The following is a 15460-nucleotide window of genomic DNA, read 5'->3' as shown; positions in this document are numbered from 1 at the left end:
GATGATGGCCTTAAAGCCATATTGCTTAACTATACGGGTATGGGCTTCGTGTGAGTTTATTTACTGTGTTAAAAAGGAAAAAAAGACCACGTCCAAACTCAGAAAACATAACTTTGCTTCCATTTTAATAAGCAAATTTAATTTAATTTGTTGCTCGCTGAACATGTTTACAAAAGAAAAAAAGGTTCGGCATTTAAATGAAAACCTGCCTCAGCTTCTTGCAACCAAACTACATTTTTAATCTTTGAACTTCGGCCCCTCGGTCTGTCAACCAGGAAGGAGTCGGTGAATGTGGAACAAGCATACAGTGAGCAATGTGACCTCGCAAGGAGTTAATTATTCAGCAGCACTTTGCATAATTAACTGGTTTTATATGAAAAGACGGAAACGAGAATGGATTGAATGTTTGAAATGAACAGAGCCTCCATCGTATTCTTCAAAAGAAGATGTTCCTTCAACCACTGGGGTCTTCGTAGGTCAGACACTGTGAACTCGGTCACGTCACAGCCTTTGATTCAATTCATTAATACAATTTCACAAAATGACATTACTACATTAAATGAACAAGGCAAACATGAATGAGAATTTAGAACGGTGTGAGTGACAGGAAACGTTAAACTGAACACAACAGAGGTGAAATGATTAGCAAGTACAACCATATAAAACTATGATGCTGGGTAGATTTTAGGTCACTTTACGGTTTTGTACATGAAATATTCAACATGTCAGTGACGATTCTAAACCGTCAAAGATTTATTGCTTTATTCAACCAAAGTCCAAAAAATGATGGATTACACATATGACAGATAATCAGCAGAAAAATAGGGAATATTTGAGAATATGACCGAGTGAGTCTTTAATCCCGCTGATCCTTACCTCAGATAGAGCTTCAGTGTACTCGTTACCGTCTTCACATCCCAGTCCTCGCTGGTAGACAGGTCCACTTCGTTGCTCTCCTCATCTGAATCAAACACAAATCACCAAACATATTCCTCGTTTTTAACGAATTTTAACAGCCAACCGTAGTTATCCACATTCAGCAGCCAAGCGCTCATATTTCATGGGCGCCCTACAATGTCACGATATGCAATATAAATATGTAACTAGTAATAAGTCACGAGAGGATAAAAGCAGTGCTGCTAGCCTGGAGGGGCTGTCTAGTCCAGCCTGGGTGGATATGGAAGGAAGTTACAGCTTCTGTAGGGCGCTGCTGGTTCTTTACTCATTAACTTTAATTAATCCCGCACTACGTCGCTGGCTCCACAGGGACACCAGCGCTGTGTTTTGCTGAAAATTGAGGTGGCACGTTATCATGACCACCGATTAAGTAACCACGAATGAATTACTGAGGATGTGGAAGTAACGTGTCAGTGAGGTGTACTGCAGAGGGCTCCGGTCGCCTCGCGGCTTCAAGTCTCGTAGGTGGTCTGCGTTACATGGCATTTAAGGGTTTTTCATTATTTCATCCAAGCACAGCAGCCAGGAGGACTGTGTGTGTTTCTCCGCCTGCTCTGTCCAATATCAACTTCTGCAAGCAAATGTTTTTCGGGGAGTGTTTGTAGCCAAAGCTGCGCCTCTGCAAGTGTGTGTATGCGTTGAGATTAATGAGGTCTGCACAGACTGTAGACTGCTTTAGCACAAGCGGCCTAGGAGTTGGTTAGGTCAAGGACACAAAAGGAAAATGATGGATTGAGAAGCATTGACCTTGACACCACTGACCACAAAGCAGCAGAAACGTTACAATTCTTTGTTGTTTTACATTAGTTATCTCAATTAAGCCTTTCGGGACACGACTGTACTGTTTGGGGACTGTAGCATAGCAACTAACGCTAAAAGTGCAGCTCCCATGGCATCCTTGGATGCACAAAAAGAACATTTGTGCTGTACACATCAATGACGCAGGTCTGTTAAACTGGAAACCCTGGAAACGTCGGACTTTTTCAAAAAGAGAAGGGCGGAATGAAAAACTGTTCTAATTAATGTGAAATGAAGTGAAATGAAGTGCAATATGACTGTTGCAAAATATCATGGATAGATCTTAATGAAATAAACAATGGGGTGTCATCATTGAAAGCAACACATGGAGTGGTGCAGTGAACTTGAGTGGAGGGGAAAAAAAAGACAGTTTTATCCAACAAAATATTCAGCCTCTCTCCGTATTTGTTGAGGTTCGGCATTTCCTGAAGTCAATTTTCGCTGCAGTCAAACAAAATGTCCCCTGCTTGCACTCTTATCTTTATTAATGGGGTGGTGGAGCAGTCACTAGCAGCTCCAAGAACTTTTTTTTAAGGGTGATCATTTCATAAAACATGACAAAGCATAAAGCATTCAAAACCGTCAAATGTTTTTTCCTTGTGTCAGAGGTCCTATTCACAACATCCACTACTCTTGTGAAGCCCAGAGGAAAGTCTGGGTGAGCCGGCATACAGAGAAGGGATATGTGGGGCATCGGATTCAGCAAAAGAGAAGTCAAACTGGTTTGTAATTAAGATTTTTTTTTTTTATTCCCCAGCTGCTGATCAAAGGGACTCAACATGCAGACATGCCTCTCTAGCAAAGACATCACTAAACGCACCACAGGGCGCGGATTCTATAGATTACTTTTATAACGTCGTGGTTCTGATCGTAAATGAGTTCAAATCTATTTTATATTTTTGGCTGTAGGGCAAAACAATTGGCCAGTGCAATTGGACAGTATGGAGGCAGAGTTTGCACTTTTCTCTCACTAGCTCCTTTTATTCCTCCTTTATGGAATTATTTCTGTTATTTTTTTTAATGGAAAAACCAATTGAGTGAAACGCCATACGCGTCTTCACTAGGAACCGTCTAAAAAGGTACGCTACATTATTGAGTCTCTCCTCCTTCTGAGGCAGTCAGCGTCTAGCTCCTCCTCCTCGTTCTGCTTGATCAGAACCCAGTTTGCCTTCTAACCTCAGGCTGGACACCCCTGGCCTAGAAGGTCCAGCCTGACTCAGACTGAACTTAAATCAGAGAGGCGAGCCTACCAGCCACTGTGCGTGCGTGTCTGTTTCTTCGACATTAGTGAATCAACCGTTTTATCGAGAGCTGACAAAAACATTAAAGAACCGGGCAGTTTTGTGTAATAAACCAAAGAACGGTGGCATTAGTATTCCTTTCCACCTGAAATGTAAAATGTATTGAGCAGATCTTTGGAAAATACCTTGAATTTGCCCCACTCTGCAATTATAGCCATGGAATCAAAATAGGCAAATCCCAACTGCACAAGGGACAGGTCGGGCAGAACGCACCGCTTATATTGTTGCCTGACATTGAAAGGTGGCCGCTATCTTTTTTTGGGCTTTGATGTGATGGAAGACTCGTTTTCTAGTACTCGGTATTCTCAGATTGGACCGTGGCCATGTCGGTGGGTGAGAGATGAAAAGGAGGAGGAGTGGGAGGATACGAAGACTTTCTTAAGGGTTTAAAGCTCGCTTCACCCACTCACTGTGAACTGCAGAAACGTTTTGTGTGCGGTGGTACTACCTCTGTCATTTCATAAGTTTTCTAGGCAGCTTAATGGAAATGTCTTTTTCCATTAAGTCTATCAGTGGACCAACATTTGCAGACGTTGAAGCCAGCAATGTCTGTATTTTTTCCTTGTTCATGACGATATGTGAAATGTCCAGAGCCCGCAGACAAATGCTTCTTTTACTACAATCAGGTCTTAAAGAAACTTCTTAAAATGCAGCAGCAGAGTGTTAATGGAGGCCACAGCATAAGTCGGCAGGTTGGGAGGCTGGAAGTTTTTGGAGAGGAAGCCGAGACAGGCTGCCAGTTGCCAGAGTTTGTTGTTATTCTGGACACAGAGCTGAAAGCCAGCTCGTGCCTGCCGGAGACGGCAGGAAACCAGAGTGCAGACGGGGAGCCACGACTGAAAGGGATTCAAGACCAGTGTGCGGCACAAAGGAAAGACGACTGATGACTTTGAGTGGAGGAGAGGCGGGTTTAGTGGTGCGTTAATGAAGCACAAGGCAAAAAACTGCGGCTGGGAGGGGTCCTCACTAGTTGTCTGGGGGAAATACAACAGACATGAAGTGAGTAAAAGATTTGAGAGACATGCTTCTGATGGGTCATGGGCTGATTGTAGGTCACTATCTTTTTAATATGGTTTTAACTTTTGTTCGGTTCTGACCAGCAAATTTCTAAGCAAAATGTATTTGAAGAACGGAAAGAAAATAATAGCATTGTACTTACCAATCATTAATGAGAGGAGCTTCTGGACCTTGGAGCTCACCCCAACAACTCTGTACAGGCCTTGGTCATTAATACCTGAAAGCAATCAGGAAACTTTATTACTGATCTTAATATTTTAAAGTGCTTTACAAGGAAAAGAACACAGAAACCACACAATAAATGAGAGGACCAAAACAAGAATAAGAACAGAAACGTACATATATAGTGTTGTCTATACATCAGATACATGAATAAATTACTGCAATTTAACAGTTTAGTATGGTAGATAAACCATTGCAGAAATAAATGTTGAGGGGGAACAGAACAAAATGAAAATGAAATTAATAAGAACGTAAGTGCTGCAAAATGAAAAGCATTATTCATAGACTATTCCTTCAGTATGTACTGCCTGCAGTAGCTTCCAGTCAGACTTTGGTACCAATATTGGAGCAAGTCTGCCCCCTTGTGTAGAGATGACAATAGTGCTCCTACGTTACCATTTACCAAATGTCATGTTAAATAAATGACCTTACTTATGCAAGGCTCACCTCTTGTCTCTATGGCGCTGATGGCGTTCTTCATAAAACTCAAACCGACATTATTCAGCTGAGCATCAACTGCAGAGATCAAAATAAATCATAAAAAAGGGGTCATGCATTGCGCTCATGAAAGTTTATGATATTCTTTTACAGATACAAAGTCTCCAAAGAATGCTTACTGCCTCTTTCTTTAGAATACGTCCTCCCGAGATAAGGTCCAGACTAGAGGAAAAATAAAAAAAACCTTTATGGCTTAACAAAGTATACTTGGACATCGTGATGCACAGTAAAGTGCAGGTATGTGGCAGCACAACACAAAAAGAAAGGTTTCCTCAAAAAGATGGCAGTTAAACAGCATACAGTGGAGCTACATGACTCAAGTGTGAGTAACACGAAAACACAACACGGTGCAGGCGGCTGACTCACAGCTTCCTTCCCATCCATGGCCTGCATCCAGAACTTGTGGTCATCCTCTGACATAGCCTGTACTGTCAGCACCGTGCCAGGGCTGGAAGAGAGCCACACCACATCAGCGTTAGAGGTACAGACAGCAGGGAACTGCTCTGTGTCATTAGAAAGCACCAAAAGGAGCAAAATATTTGACACAAAAAAATCACCTCGGTTTGGCAATTACTAAAAATATGAGACCTATCAGTTGTCCATGCGGATACATGGAACATACCATCACGTGGGACCAGATAGATATCAAGCTACTCATCCCCATCAGCTGGATGTGTGGAGACTCAAATGACCATGTTAAATCTGGGCTATTGCTCTTCTATTAATACTACAGGAAAAAAAGGGTAGGGCAGAGTTCAGTTGAGTGACAAAATGAGATATCCATAACAGCACGGCACAGAGGGGTGCGACAAATTACCCTAATTAAGTGTGTGAGGATAGCCCCCCCGACATAAATCCTGCTGTCCTGCCCTCAGCAATACAGAACACAGAGCAGAAAGCTGACCTAGTTGTGTGAAGCTGTAGTCTTTAGCAAGGCTGTTAATGTGGAATGCCACAGTGGATAATCGATGCGTGTCTGTAATATAAAATATATATCATTAGTGTGTTAACAGAAGAGGTGTTAGGCAAAGACGTACCGATCCGTAATTTCAAGTTCTAAGCAGAACCTCCTGTCCAACACGTCTAGCGTCTTGCGGAGACAGGATTTGAGCGTGACGGATTCTGTCTCCCCCTGAAAAAGAGAGAAAGTCCTTACTGTACGGAGCAAAATGAATTACAACAGATAGCGTGTCATTCCAGAGTGAGATGACGTAGTGCACAAAGTTGTTTGGATTTCAGAAATCTGGCGAGGCATCAACGTGTCGTAGGACAACTCACTATCTTGCCACCGGATCTGTGGTCAAAGGTCACCATGTGAAGAATCTTCTGCTTTGTGACATACGTGCTGTAGCGCTTGACCCAACTTGAGCCGAAGGGAGGCGGCCCTGGAAAAACAAGCGCGTGACACAGACATTCAACGCGGTTTGCGTAGCAACCATCCGTCCATACACAGCAGTATCAGGGCAGACATCCAGAGTGATGTGTGACAGCAAGTAGACAAGAATTATAACCGGTTCACTCAAGTCTGTAAGTCAGCGTTTAGTACCAAGTGCGTCACATTGCACTTCTATTGCTGCTGCGGCTACTTAAAAATGGATTTGAAACATCCATGTATTTTTCCCATTATAGGGATGCAGAGAATTACTTCACTGCCACACAACCCTTTAGATAGAATCACTGACAACCCACAGTGGGCACAGGAAACCTTTAAATCGTAAATACCACCACTTCTATAAGTGTTTTAAAAAAAGCAGTAAAAGACACTTTCTGATTATGAAATTGGAGTATGTTTATGTGCGTGTTAAAAATGGGTATAATAGGACACCCCCGAATAAAACAACATTTGAGATATACATCTTACGTTTTTCTTGTACATAGAGGTAACCTTCACAACTGATGGGGCTGGTCTGTCTGTATTCTTGAGGGGCCTCCCTTATCCTCTTCATTAGATCGTACACCTCTGACCGCGCGCCCTCAAAACGACTCCTTGTCTGGTGGGAGGGGGAGGAGGGTGGGGGGTAAACACAGGCTCCAGGAAGTCACTTCCTGATGCTCAGTGATTAGGCAGAGAGACCTTCCTAACAAGAGGTCACAACAACTCAAATCTCCAGGGTTGTCCTTGGAAACGCCGTTATCGCCATGACAAGAGTTTTATAGCATTTATTGCCAAAATATGTTGGACATACAAGATATTTGACATGCAGAAATTGACAACATAACAATGTGCATAACTATGGACAGTAAGACAACGGACACTGCAGGAAAATTTACATCTTGATTTAAATCTACACTATAAAATAGAAGAATATAAACAAGAGGAATAAAAAATAAAGTGCACAGGCAGTGCACAACAGATGACCATACTCCAATGTAATCCAAAACAAAGAATGAAACCGAAAAAATACCAAATCAAGACAACATATTGGCCTGGAGGAAACCAAAGTTCCGTGATGCTGTTTTCAGCTATAGTGTTTTCTTTCACGGGCCTTCTGATCTCTACTCTGATTGTATTCACTCTGGCACCCATTATACAGCTTTGTGCTCTTTGGGCAGATGGAGAGCACACAACATGTGTAAAATCAATTGCCGTCATGCTCAGAATCATCCTTATGCAAATACAAGAAGAAAACATGAATCTTTCTTACATTCTGAATATTGATCTGCAGTGCTTTTTTATAGTGGTCAAAGTCCTTGGCGAGCTCAAAGCCCTGGTGATAAAAGGTGAAGACCGTCTGAAAGAAGGCCAGCATCTAAAAAAAGATCAGGACACATAAAGGACAGATAAAGAGACGCTGATCTAAACAGCCAGCGAGCGAAAGAGAAACTCACAACGCAATCGCTCATTGAGACAAATCCTACATTGCCCCCCTGCTGTTATCTATGTGAAACATCATTGCTGACATGCCGCCAGGTTATGTCACTCACCGGCTCCACACACTCAAACTTCTTTCTCTCCTGTATCTCCTGCAGTTTGCACACATAGGTCAGCGACTCCTCCTGAAAGTGCAGCTTCATGGTTTCCACCTGGCTGTCAGCCTGGGGGGAGGAGGTTGGAGTGGGAGAGGCGACACACATCGTGATTTAAAAAAAAAAAACGGCACTTTTCTCGGGAAAGGGGGATATTGGTGGTGGTAAGGTCTAGATCAAATATGGTAAGAGTTCAAATTGAGTTTGGGAAAATGTATTGTTGCCCCAAATAATTGTCTCAGGAGGCTGTGGGATCTGCACAACGTACCACACCCTCTATCTGAGGGAAGCTTCACGCACCATACAACTGGGGGGTAAAGTAAAGCCCCAGCAGAGCGAAGGGGGATTTGTTCCATTCTTGCTGTGAGGCAAAACAAACCACTGTGCCAGCCTTGAGGGACAGGTCACATCCCAGAAAAACACACAGTGTGTATTCTCATACATACACAAACACATATATATGTTTGTGTATGTATGAGAATTTACCAAAGAATCTAATGCACCATTTATGAAGTTCATGACTCCTGTGGCTGTGAATTAATCCCTGGGTCTATCTATTCCAAGTCTGATAGAAACCATTGTTGGTAACACAAGAGCGCCACAGAGAACAGAACAGCCTGCAGGCATCACGTCGACATGGCTTCATTAAAGACAAGGAGGCAGAAACATTGTTTAGCGAGCGGTCGTTGACTCCGCAGTTAAAAGGGCCCACACTGTTGTACTGGTGCATGGATTGTTTCCCAAACTACAGCCCCCAGTTCTGACTTTTGGTCAGAAGTGAGCACACACCTACTTTCCCCCGACCGGGCTGGAAAAACTGCTGCTGTAAGACTTGTTAGTGGAAACTCGCACGGTCCAACAGGCTTTGCAGCGTGGCGCCAAAGGCAAAAAGGGGAAACAGGAATTCTCTAACTACGCAAAATAACCGTTTCCATCCGTTTTGCTGCCACTATGAATGACTATATTCTGCTTGCTACAGATCTGCTGGGTGAGATCAGGCAGGGATTAATACCTCTTGAAGCTGGGGCTCTTTCTTCTTCGCCGACATATTCAGAAGCTTCTCCAGAGAGCTGTAGTACTTTTCGGTTTCTTTCTCATACTTCTTTCTCTCCGCCTTATGAAGGAATATAGGAAGAACAAAATCTAAATTAATCTTGGGGACAAAGGAGTCAATGCTGTGTTTGCAGTACAATTGATATGTTATCAACTGATTATTTTTATTGTGGGGGTACAACAAACATAAAAATATATAAACCAAGAGCGTCAACATATTTTGTGAAGATAAAAAGTCATACATTACCCTTACTGTACCAAGCTGGTCTTTCCTGAACTTCTCCAGGGGTTTCATTAATGTTTCTGTGATGTTTCTCATCTAGACACACCAACAACGGTGCCTTCATTATCTCATTATTTCATGTGACAACAGCATTTTCCAGTATTGCATGTTTACGAACTCCATTGAAGGTTGGCAAGCAATAAATCACATGCAGTGACATAACTATTATTCTAAAAGTAGCTTTGTCTTCCTATATCCTAAAACGTATTTCTTTCATTCCCCCAGTGCTTCTGCTGTGTGTGCTGCGGGACATGTCTGTGCCTGCATGCTCAGCCTACTTCTCCTTACTTAGATGTCATGCGACTTTGATTAGCAGTGCTGTGTTTGCGCTAAAACAGTCATCTCAATCAGCTACTGATGACGGGCCCACACCCTAACCTCAGACACTACAGAGAGACAGACACTACGACAGAGCGGCTTTTCATAGAAACCCAACTAAACTAAACTAAACGAAGTAGATGAATTACATAACATCTACAGAGGTTGTTAGGGATTTAAGCCAGAAGTGCACCCCTAACAAGGTCACAATATATCATAGGACCCAGAGTCTGACCGTCGGAGATACCACAGTAAGGCGCATAGTGTGGCACTTTTAACACTTCAGGGTAGCAGGTCATAAACCACCACCATAATTAAGATCAGATCCTGCGACTTCTTCCATGCGGGAGTTTGCGATTGATAAATGAGCAACGCTACTCGCGCTGCCTGATGCAGAAGCGACTTTTATGGTGGTGTGTTGTGAAGGTCTGTAAGCTTATGTGGATCGGTCTTGGTATTTAAAGCTTGGCTCCGAAAAGTGGATCCCGTCCTCTTAGACTCCAAGGCAAGTGGGCGTGATAGTGACAATAAGACAAGCACAACTGTTGGGAAACTATCAATACACATTCACCTACGAGGGAACTGGTTTGCTTTGCCTGCCGGATGCAGCGGTTAGGCTGCACGTCAGCAAAATTTTAAAAGATTATGAGGGCCTGTCTGAATCCCTGGCAGATGACCGAGTCAGACATTAATAGATGCAAGTACCAAATAAGGGCAGTAATAGGTGAAGGCTGGTTGGAAATGCACGCAGCGCAGGCATACAAAGTTAAACAAAACGGGTTTAGTCCACCACAGCATGCAGCCGCACACACAGGTATTTGCCCTTCAAGCAGGTTCTGACTGGCTGTTCTCACCATCAGCTCTCTTTGGTCTTCGAGGTTTTTAAGGAATGAAGAGAACTCTTGCAAAGATTCATCTGAAAAAAGAAAAGAAAATGATCAAAGTCTGCTTGGTGACAACAAGACTAGTGGTTACTTTCCATCATGTGATAAGAAAAACCACAGATAAAGCAAATTTGTGGTTTGTGAGCGAGGCAATACAAAACTAATTAAAGTGCCAAACCCACACTTACCGATGCACTTCTCATCATCAGTCTTGGCATCGCCGATGTACTCAAACTGAAACTCTCCCAGGCACTGGGCAAACTTTCTCTGTGCCATCCCAAGCTCTGAAAGAAAACAATAACAGCTGAGCATTTATAAAGAGGCAGAACACTAAATAGGATTTGACTATGTTGTCAAAGTCTAAAAGCTTTACCATCCTGCTTTGATGAGGAGTTTATCAAAAAAAGGTAACACAGCATCAGCAATGCTGAGGAGTTAGTTTAAGGACAGTTAACCCCTTTGCAAACATCCTGTTTGTCTGCAGTCTGCCACATCCTGTTGCACATCGGGCCCTGGTGTACCAGGAGGGTAGCTGCCTCAGGTTAGCCAAGAGAGTAAACAGTGTTTAATCATCTGTGTGCCAGCCGTAGCTTACACAAATGAAGAGAGGAAACACCTTGACAACGCCAACGTATTAGCCAGATGCTGGATAGCCCCAGAAGCTCATAGTAGATCCTACTGTTGTTCACTTTAGGTTAAATATCGTTCATCATATTGTTTATTTTATAGCTGTCGGGATCAATGATAACATTTAGCTTTAGCAGTTCAACAGAAATAAAACAATGTCAGCTGTAGTCTTGTGCCTTCATTGGGATAAACAACAGTAAATTAGCAACATCTTTGGGCCTTTACTGAAGAAAAGTGTATTTGTTTTATACCACAGATCCCTTCAACGCCACTGTGTTGTGTAATTTGATGTCTCTAAATGAACATCTCTACCAATGATGCAATGCAAAATGCAACTGCATTGCAGATGTAGTATCAGTAAACGTCTTTTGCTCAGCACTAATACCCTAAAACAGCATTAATCCTCCACTAACCAAAAGGAAGACAAAGCAATGTAGCAAATACATCTGTCATGAAAGCCCTTCATGCTGTTACATGTTCTGCAACATGGATGATTTAGAAAACCAAATGGGTCTAAATCTACAGGAAAGGAACTCAATTTACATCCTTCAGCTTGCTGATGTTAATCAATTTACTAAATGTCAGAACCAGATGAATGCCTCATGCGAGCCCTCGCATAATATATATATATATATATATATATATATATATATATATATATATATATATATATATTCATACACTCCTAATGCTGTATGAAAAGACATCTATGGTTTCAGTCCACCCTCCGCTGCACCCATTGCAAAGCAGTAAACACTGCAAACCGAATCTATTTCCAAACCGTGAGGAGATTCCCCGAGGAGGAGCCTCTGACCCAACGCAGTCCGTTGGGGAAGCATGACAGAATGCAGCAATGGTATTTTAAGCCCGGAGCTGTGAGCGGTGTCCTGGGGAGCGGTGTCATTAGATGGGGCAGATAGCCAGGACTCTGCGGGGAACAATCGGCTCACAACCAGCACTATCGAGCAGAGCTCTGACTTCGCTAAGCATCGGTTACTGCTACATGAGCACACAACGGGCTTGTTTGAATGGGGAGCTGCAACTAAGGACTGAATCTCTAACAGTCATTTCAGCAAATATTTCAAAAAGACAACACTGTGTTCTTGTTGGGCTTTGAGTTTTGTTCTCCTATTGTTGCAGTTGCCAGAGTCCTTGAAACAAGTACAAATGTAATTGGGGAAACTACATTGTTTTCGCTGTTTGGCCAACGAAAGGTCCACAAACTGAATTTAAATTGGGGATGTTGTAGTAACGTGGGATGCGTCTTGGTCAACATGTCACTTTGAAAACAGTTTTGTTTCTGATGCCATCCAATATTCGACAGATAGAAAGGCCACCAAAACCCCAAGAACGAAGAATTGCTGAGGCGCTTAACATTTGTTTTGTAGTACAGCTAATAATAAAATGTCAAGAAAATTGGTAATTCTAACGATAATTATTACTTTTCTAATGTGGGGGTACTTTATATCCCTGTCTCTCCTGCTGCTGACACACACTCCGGGTTCTGTGAGCGGTGTGTGTGGATGTACACTGTGGATTAAATCTACAGTCGGGCCCGAAGCCTGAACACGTGAAGTCTTGGACAATGTCTGCATGGGGCGTGCACTAAAGGGGCCACGCTTCTGCCCGCAAGGATTACTTTCATCCTCAATCTCAAATCTTTACGATAACAAAGCACACACATTTGGGCAAGCAAACAGCTGTGGTCGATTTGTGTAAATCAGCAAAGTGCAGGAAGCTAAGGGATGCAAACTTGACAATGGGACGACAGCGTTTTACAGCGCTTACAATGGTTTGTTCTTTGAGTAGGTCTACATATAGCACTTGGAGGAAATGTGCCTTCTTTGCTCCTGGTGAGGTTATTATTTCTTTTGCTAACGAATTAAAAGTTGAAGCAGTGGTCACTTTCTGGCCAACATGCTTCTGCCACGGAGGTGACTTCCAGCTGGTGTAGTTCTCCAAATTAAAAAAAGGTATGGCAACTATAAGTTGCTTAGTTTGAGAGCAAACGCTTGCTGTATCAAACGTTGCAATTTTCTTTAAAGTGACCGAAGAAATCTAGATGGAATCCAAACCACACAGACCGGTGTGCAAGTCCATAAAAGGTATTCGGTCACTCTTGTGTAGGCAACAGTCCCTAATTAGCAGCACATGGGGTGATTGACTGTAGACAAAACAAACCCCCCTATATCAGTATGGCCTATCAGAGTCCAGTAAGCAGGATGGAGACTGGACTTACTTTAATTGGTTAGAGCATTTCATACCTCTCCTCAAATTGAATTGGTAAGCGTTTTGATGGATGGATGGCCTAAGGCCTCTGGTGCCAAATGCACCACTGTGGACATAGTTCACTGCAGTTTGTCTAAAATCAATGTAAAGTACTTTTTTTTAAATTTAAAAAAATCTATATCAATCTTTACATGAAAACACCATATCTTTATCAGCATGGAAAACATCCTGGTAACAGATGCTATGAGTGGTGATCGTGTATTCAAACAGCTCTACTTTTAAGCAAAGCCTGTGTTAACTTGACTTTATCGCACACCACATTGGTGATACAATCTAGCAAAAACAAAACTGAAAGAGTCCTCATCCATGCAAACCCTGCTGAATGATAAGAGCTTCTTTTGGCACGTTTGGCCCAACGGCATTCTGGGTCGGAGGCACGTTATACTACAAGTTTCCTTAAAGCTGAACCAGCCAACATTTTAATAAAACCATTGGAACAAATGCCTAGAAGTGAGGAACCCACAGAGTTATGAACAGCTCCACAGAGCCTTTTAGAGTCTCTGAGCACATCATTTGTTCTCGCTAACTTCCTCAGCAATCGTCTGCGTTGTCTCACTATGTGTCCCAGTCACAGCTGGGACACATAGTGGAAAATTTAGAGGTTAAACAGACAGTTTGTTGTAGCTCAAAACAGCCAAAAGAGCAGCTGTATGTTGGACTTAAAGATGTTGGGTGGCCAGAAACACGCCTCAAAATAAGTAACAATGTTGCTGAGTGATTAGGCAACCTTTTCCATTTCCCATCCCAACCACATCTTGGTGACATCATTTTGAGAAAACTTTTTCTTTAATACCCTTTGTTTGCTGCTTTAATGATTCTTATATGCAGGCTTCAAACTAAGAGTGACCAGGTTTCTGCAGTCTGTGTCTCTGCTTTGCTTTGAAGCAGTCTCCCGGAGGAATGTGGGGAAGATGAGTGCCTCATCATTTAAATCCCTGCTTTAATTGAACAGCAGTTTTAGAGGCTGTGTATGGTTTTATCTTGTTCTCGTACCGTGTCTACAATTGATTTCTTTTCTAGTGATTTTGGTTCTGCTTTTAATTAGCGTTGTTTGCAATATTTATTTTTACATAGAGGAAGCTTCCACTACAAAATGAGTATATGTTATAACTAAAAAGTTATAATCTGCTATTGTTGTCAGGAAGCAGTACTAGTATTTGAAGTTATGTAATGAGTTATACACCATTAAACTAAGCATGATCATTATCATCCATACTCATTCTCTATTAGTCAGATGGAAAATCAGTTATTATGGAATCAGTCGGTCTACTGCTGCACTCAAATGATCAAAAACACACATGCATGTAGAGTGGAAAGTTCAGCTACTCCCCCAGATAGTAAAAACATGTTTTGCCAACAATACACTGAACCTTGGCACACCTTAACACAACCTCAACATATTATTATTATGTTCAATGTGAAGTCAGGGCAGTATCCACACACACAATACATGTACTCATTTTTGCTTTAATTGAATGTTCTGTTTAAAAAAAAAAAAAAAAAAAAAACCTACTAACTATTTCACACAATAATAATTTTAAGGGTAATTGAGCAAATACAGCATCAAGGCTCAGGTCACGGTGTACTCAAAGAACAGTGATGTCAAGAGATAGATCTGCAAGCTCTTTATTAGAGCCACATGCCAGCGTGGTGCACAGCTGACACCCAGTCGGATTACACAGGCTGCATGCATGTTCAATTCCATGCTGGGTGGACAATTGTTAGAATCTATGAGGCCAGGCTGTGTGGACTTCATTACATAAAACCCAAAGAATGAATGTTATCCGGTTACATGGAGCTCCAGAGTTAATCAACGGCAGGCAACATTTACAACAAAAAGAAGAAGAGAAAAAGCCACAGCATTCTTGTCACTGTACGGTCTATTGAAGTTAAAACCGAATTGATCAGATCAACGGTGCAACAAATAAAAGTGTCGGACGAGAGGATTGTATTACAGATACTTTACAGATAGAAATGGTAGTTCTTTCCCCAGGACAGCAGCTATCACAAGATAGAAATAACACACACACACACACACACATACACAAAGTCCAAGGCTACTCCTGCTTTTTGCCTTTTAAAGAAAGGCATTTCAGAGCAAACCTGGGAACGGTCTAACTTGGCTAGTCCAGCATGTGACTCACACAGACCCCACCTTACATATATCGGTTATTACAGGCCAGATGTTCCGTCATAGGAAAAACATAAGGAAAAAAAAAAGCTACTTCTGTGACATAAACATTGGT

The 15460-nt window shown here is 42.2% G+C and overlaps 1 protein-coding gene across 4 annotated transcripts in view; it reads right to left on the bottom strand.

Moving 5' to 3' along the window:
* arhgap10 (Rho GTPase activating protein 10) overlaps positions 1-15460 on the bottom strand; it is a 40971-nt gene that overhangs the window by 19219 nt on the left and 6292 nt on the right. For all 4 annotated transcript variants that reach the window (XM_078109141.1, XM_078109138.1, XM_078109140.1 and 1 more), the window contains exons 2-15: positions 10487-10582; positions 10269-10330; positions 9061-9132; positions 8773-8874; positions 7719-7829; positions 7439-7543; positions 6655-6784; positions 6072-6178; positions 5831-5925; positions 5160-5241; positions 4913-4955; positions 4743-4811; positions 4216-4290; positions 877-961 (exon numbers count right to left, since the gene is read on the bottom strand). In XM_078109141.1, coding sequence (XP_077965267.1) covers positions 877-961; positions 4216-4290; positions 4743-4811; positions 4913-4955; positions 5160-5241; positions 5831-5925; positions 6072-6178; positions 6655-6784; positions 7439-7543; positions 7719-7829; positions 8773-8874; positions 9061-9132; positions 10269-10330; positions 10487-10582 — 1234 coding nt within the window. The remainder of the gene's footprint in view (positions 1-876; positions 962-4215; positions 4291-4742; positions 4812-4912; positions 4956-5159; positions 5242-5830; positions 5926-6071; positions 6179-6654; positions 6785-7438; positions 7544-7718; positions 7830-8772; positions 8875-9060; positions 9133-10268; positions 10331-10486; positions 10583-15460) is intronic.

Source organism: Gasterosteus aculeatus, chromosome 9 (assembly GCF_964276395.1).
Source record: "Gasterosteus aculeatus chromosome 9, fGasAcu3.hap1.1, whole genome shotgun sequence".
In the NCBI taxonomy this organism is placed as follows: domain Eukaryota; kingdom Metazoa; phylum Chordata; class Actinopteri; order Perciformes; family Gasterosteidae; genus Gasterosteus; species Gasterosteus aculeatus.
Note: the sequence above shows the minus strand (reverse complement) of the source record. Positions and strands in the feature narration are given on the sequence as shown.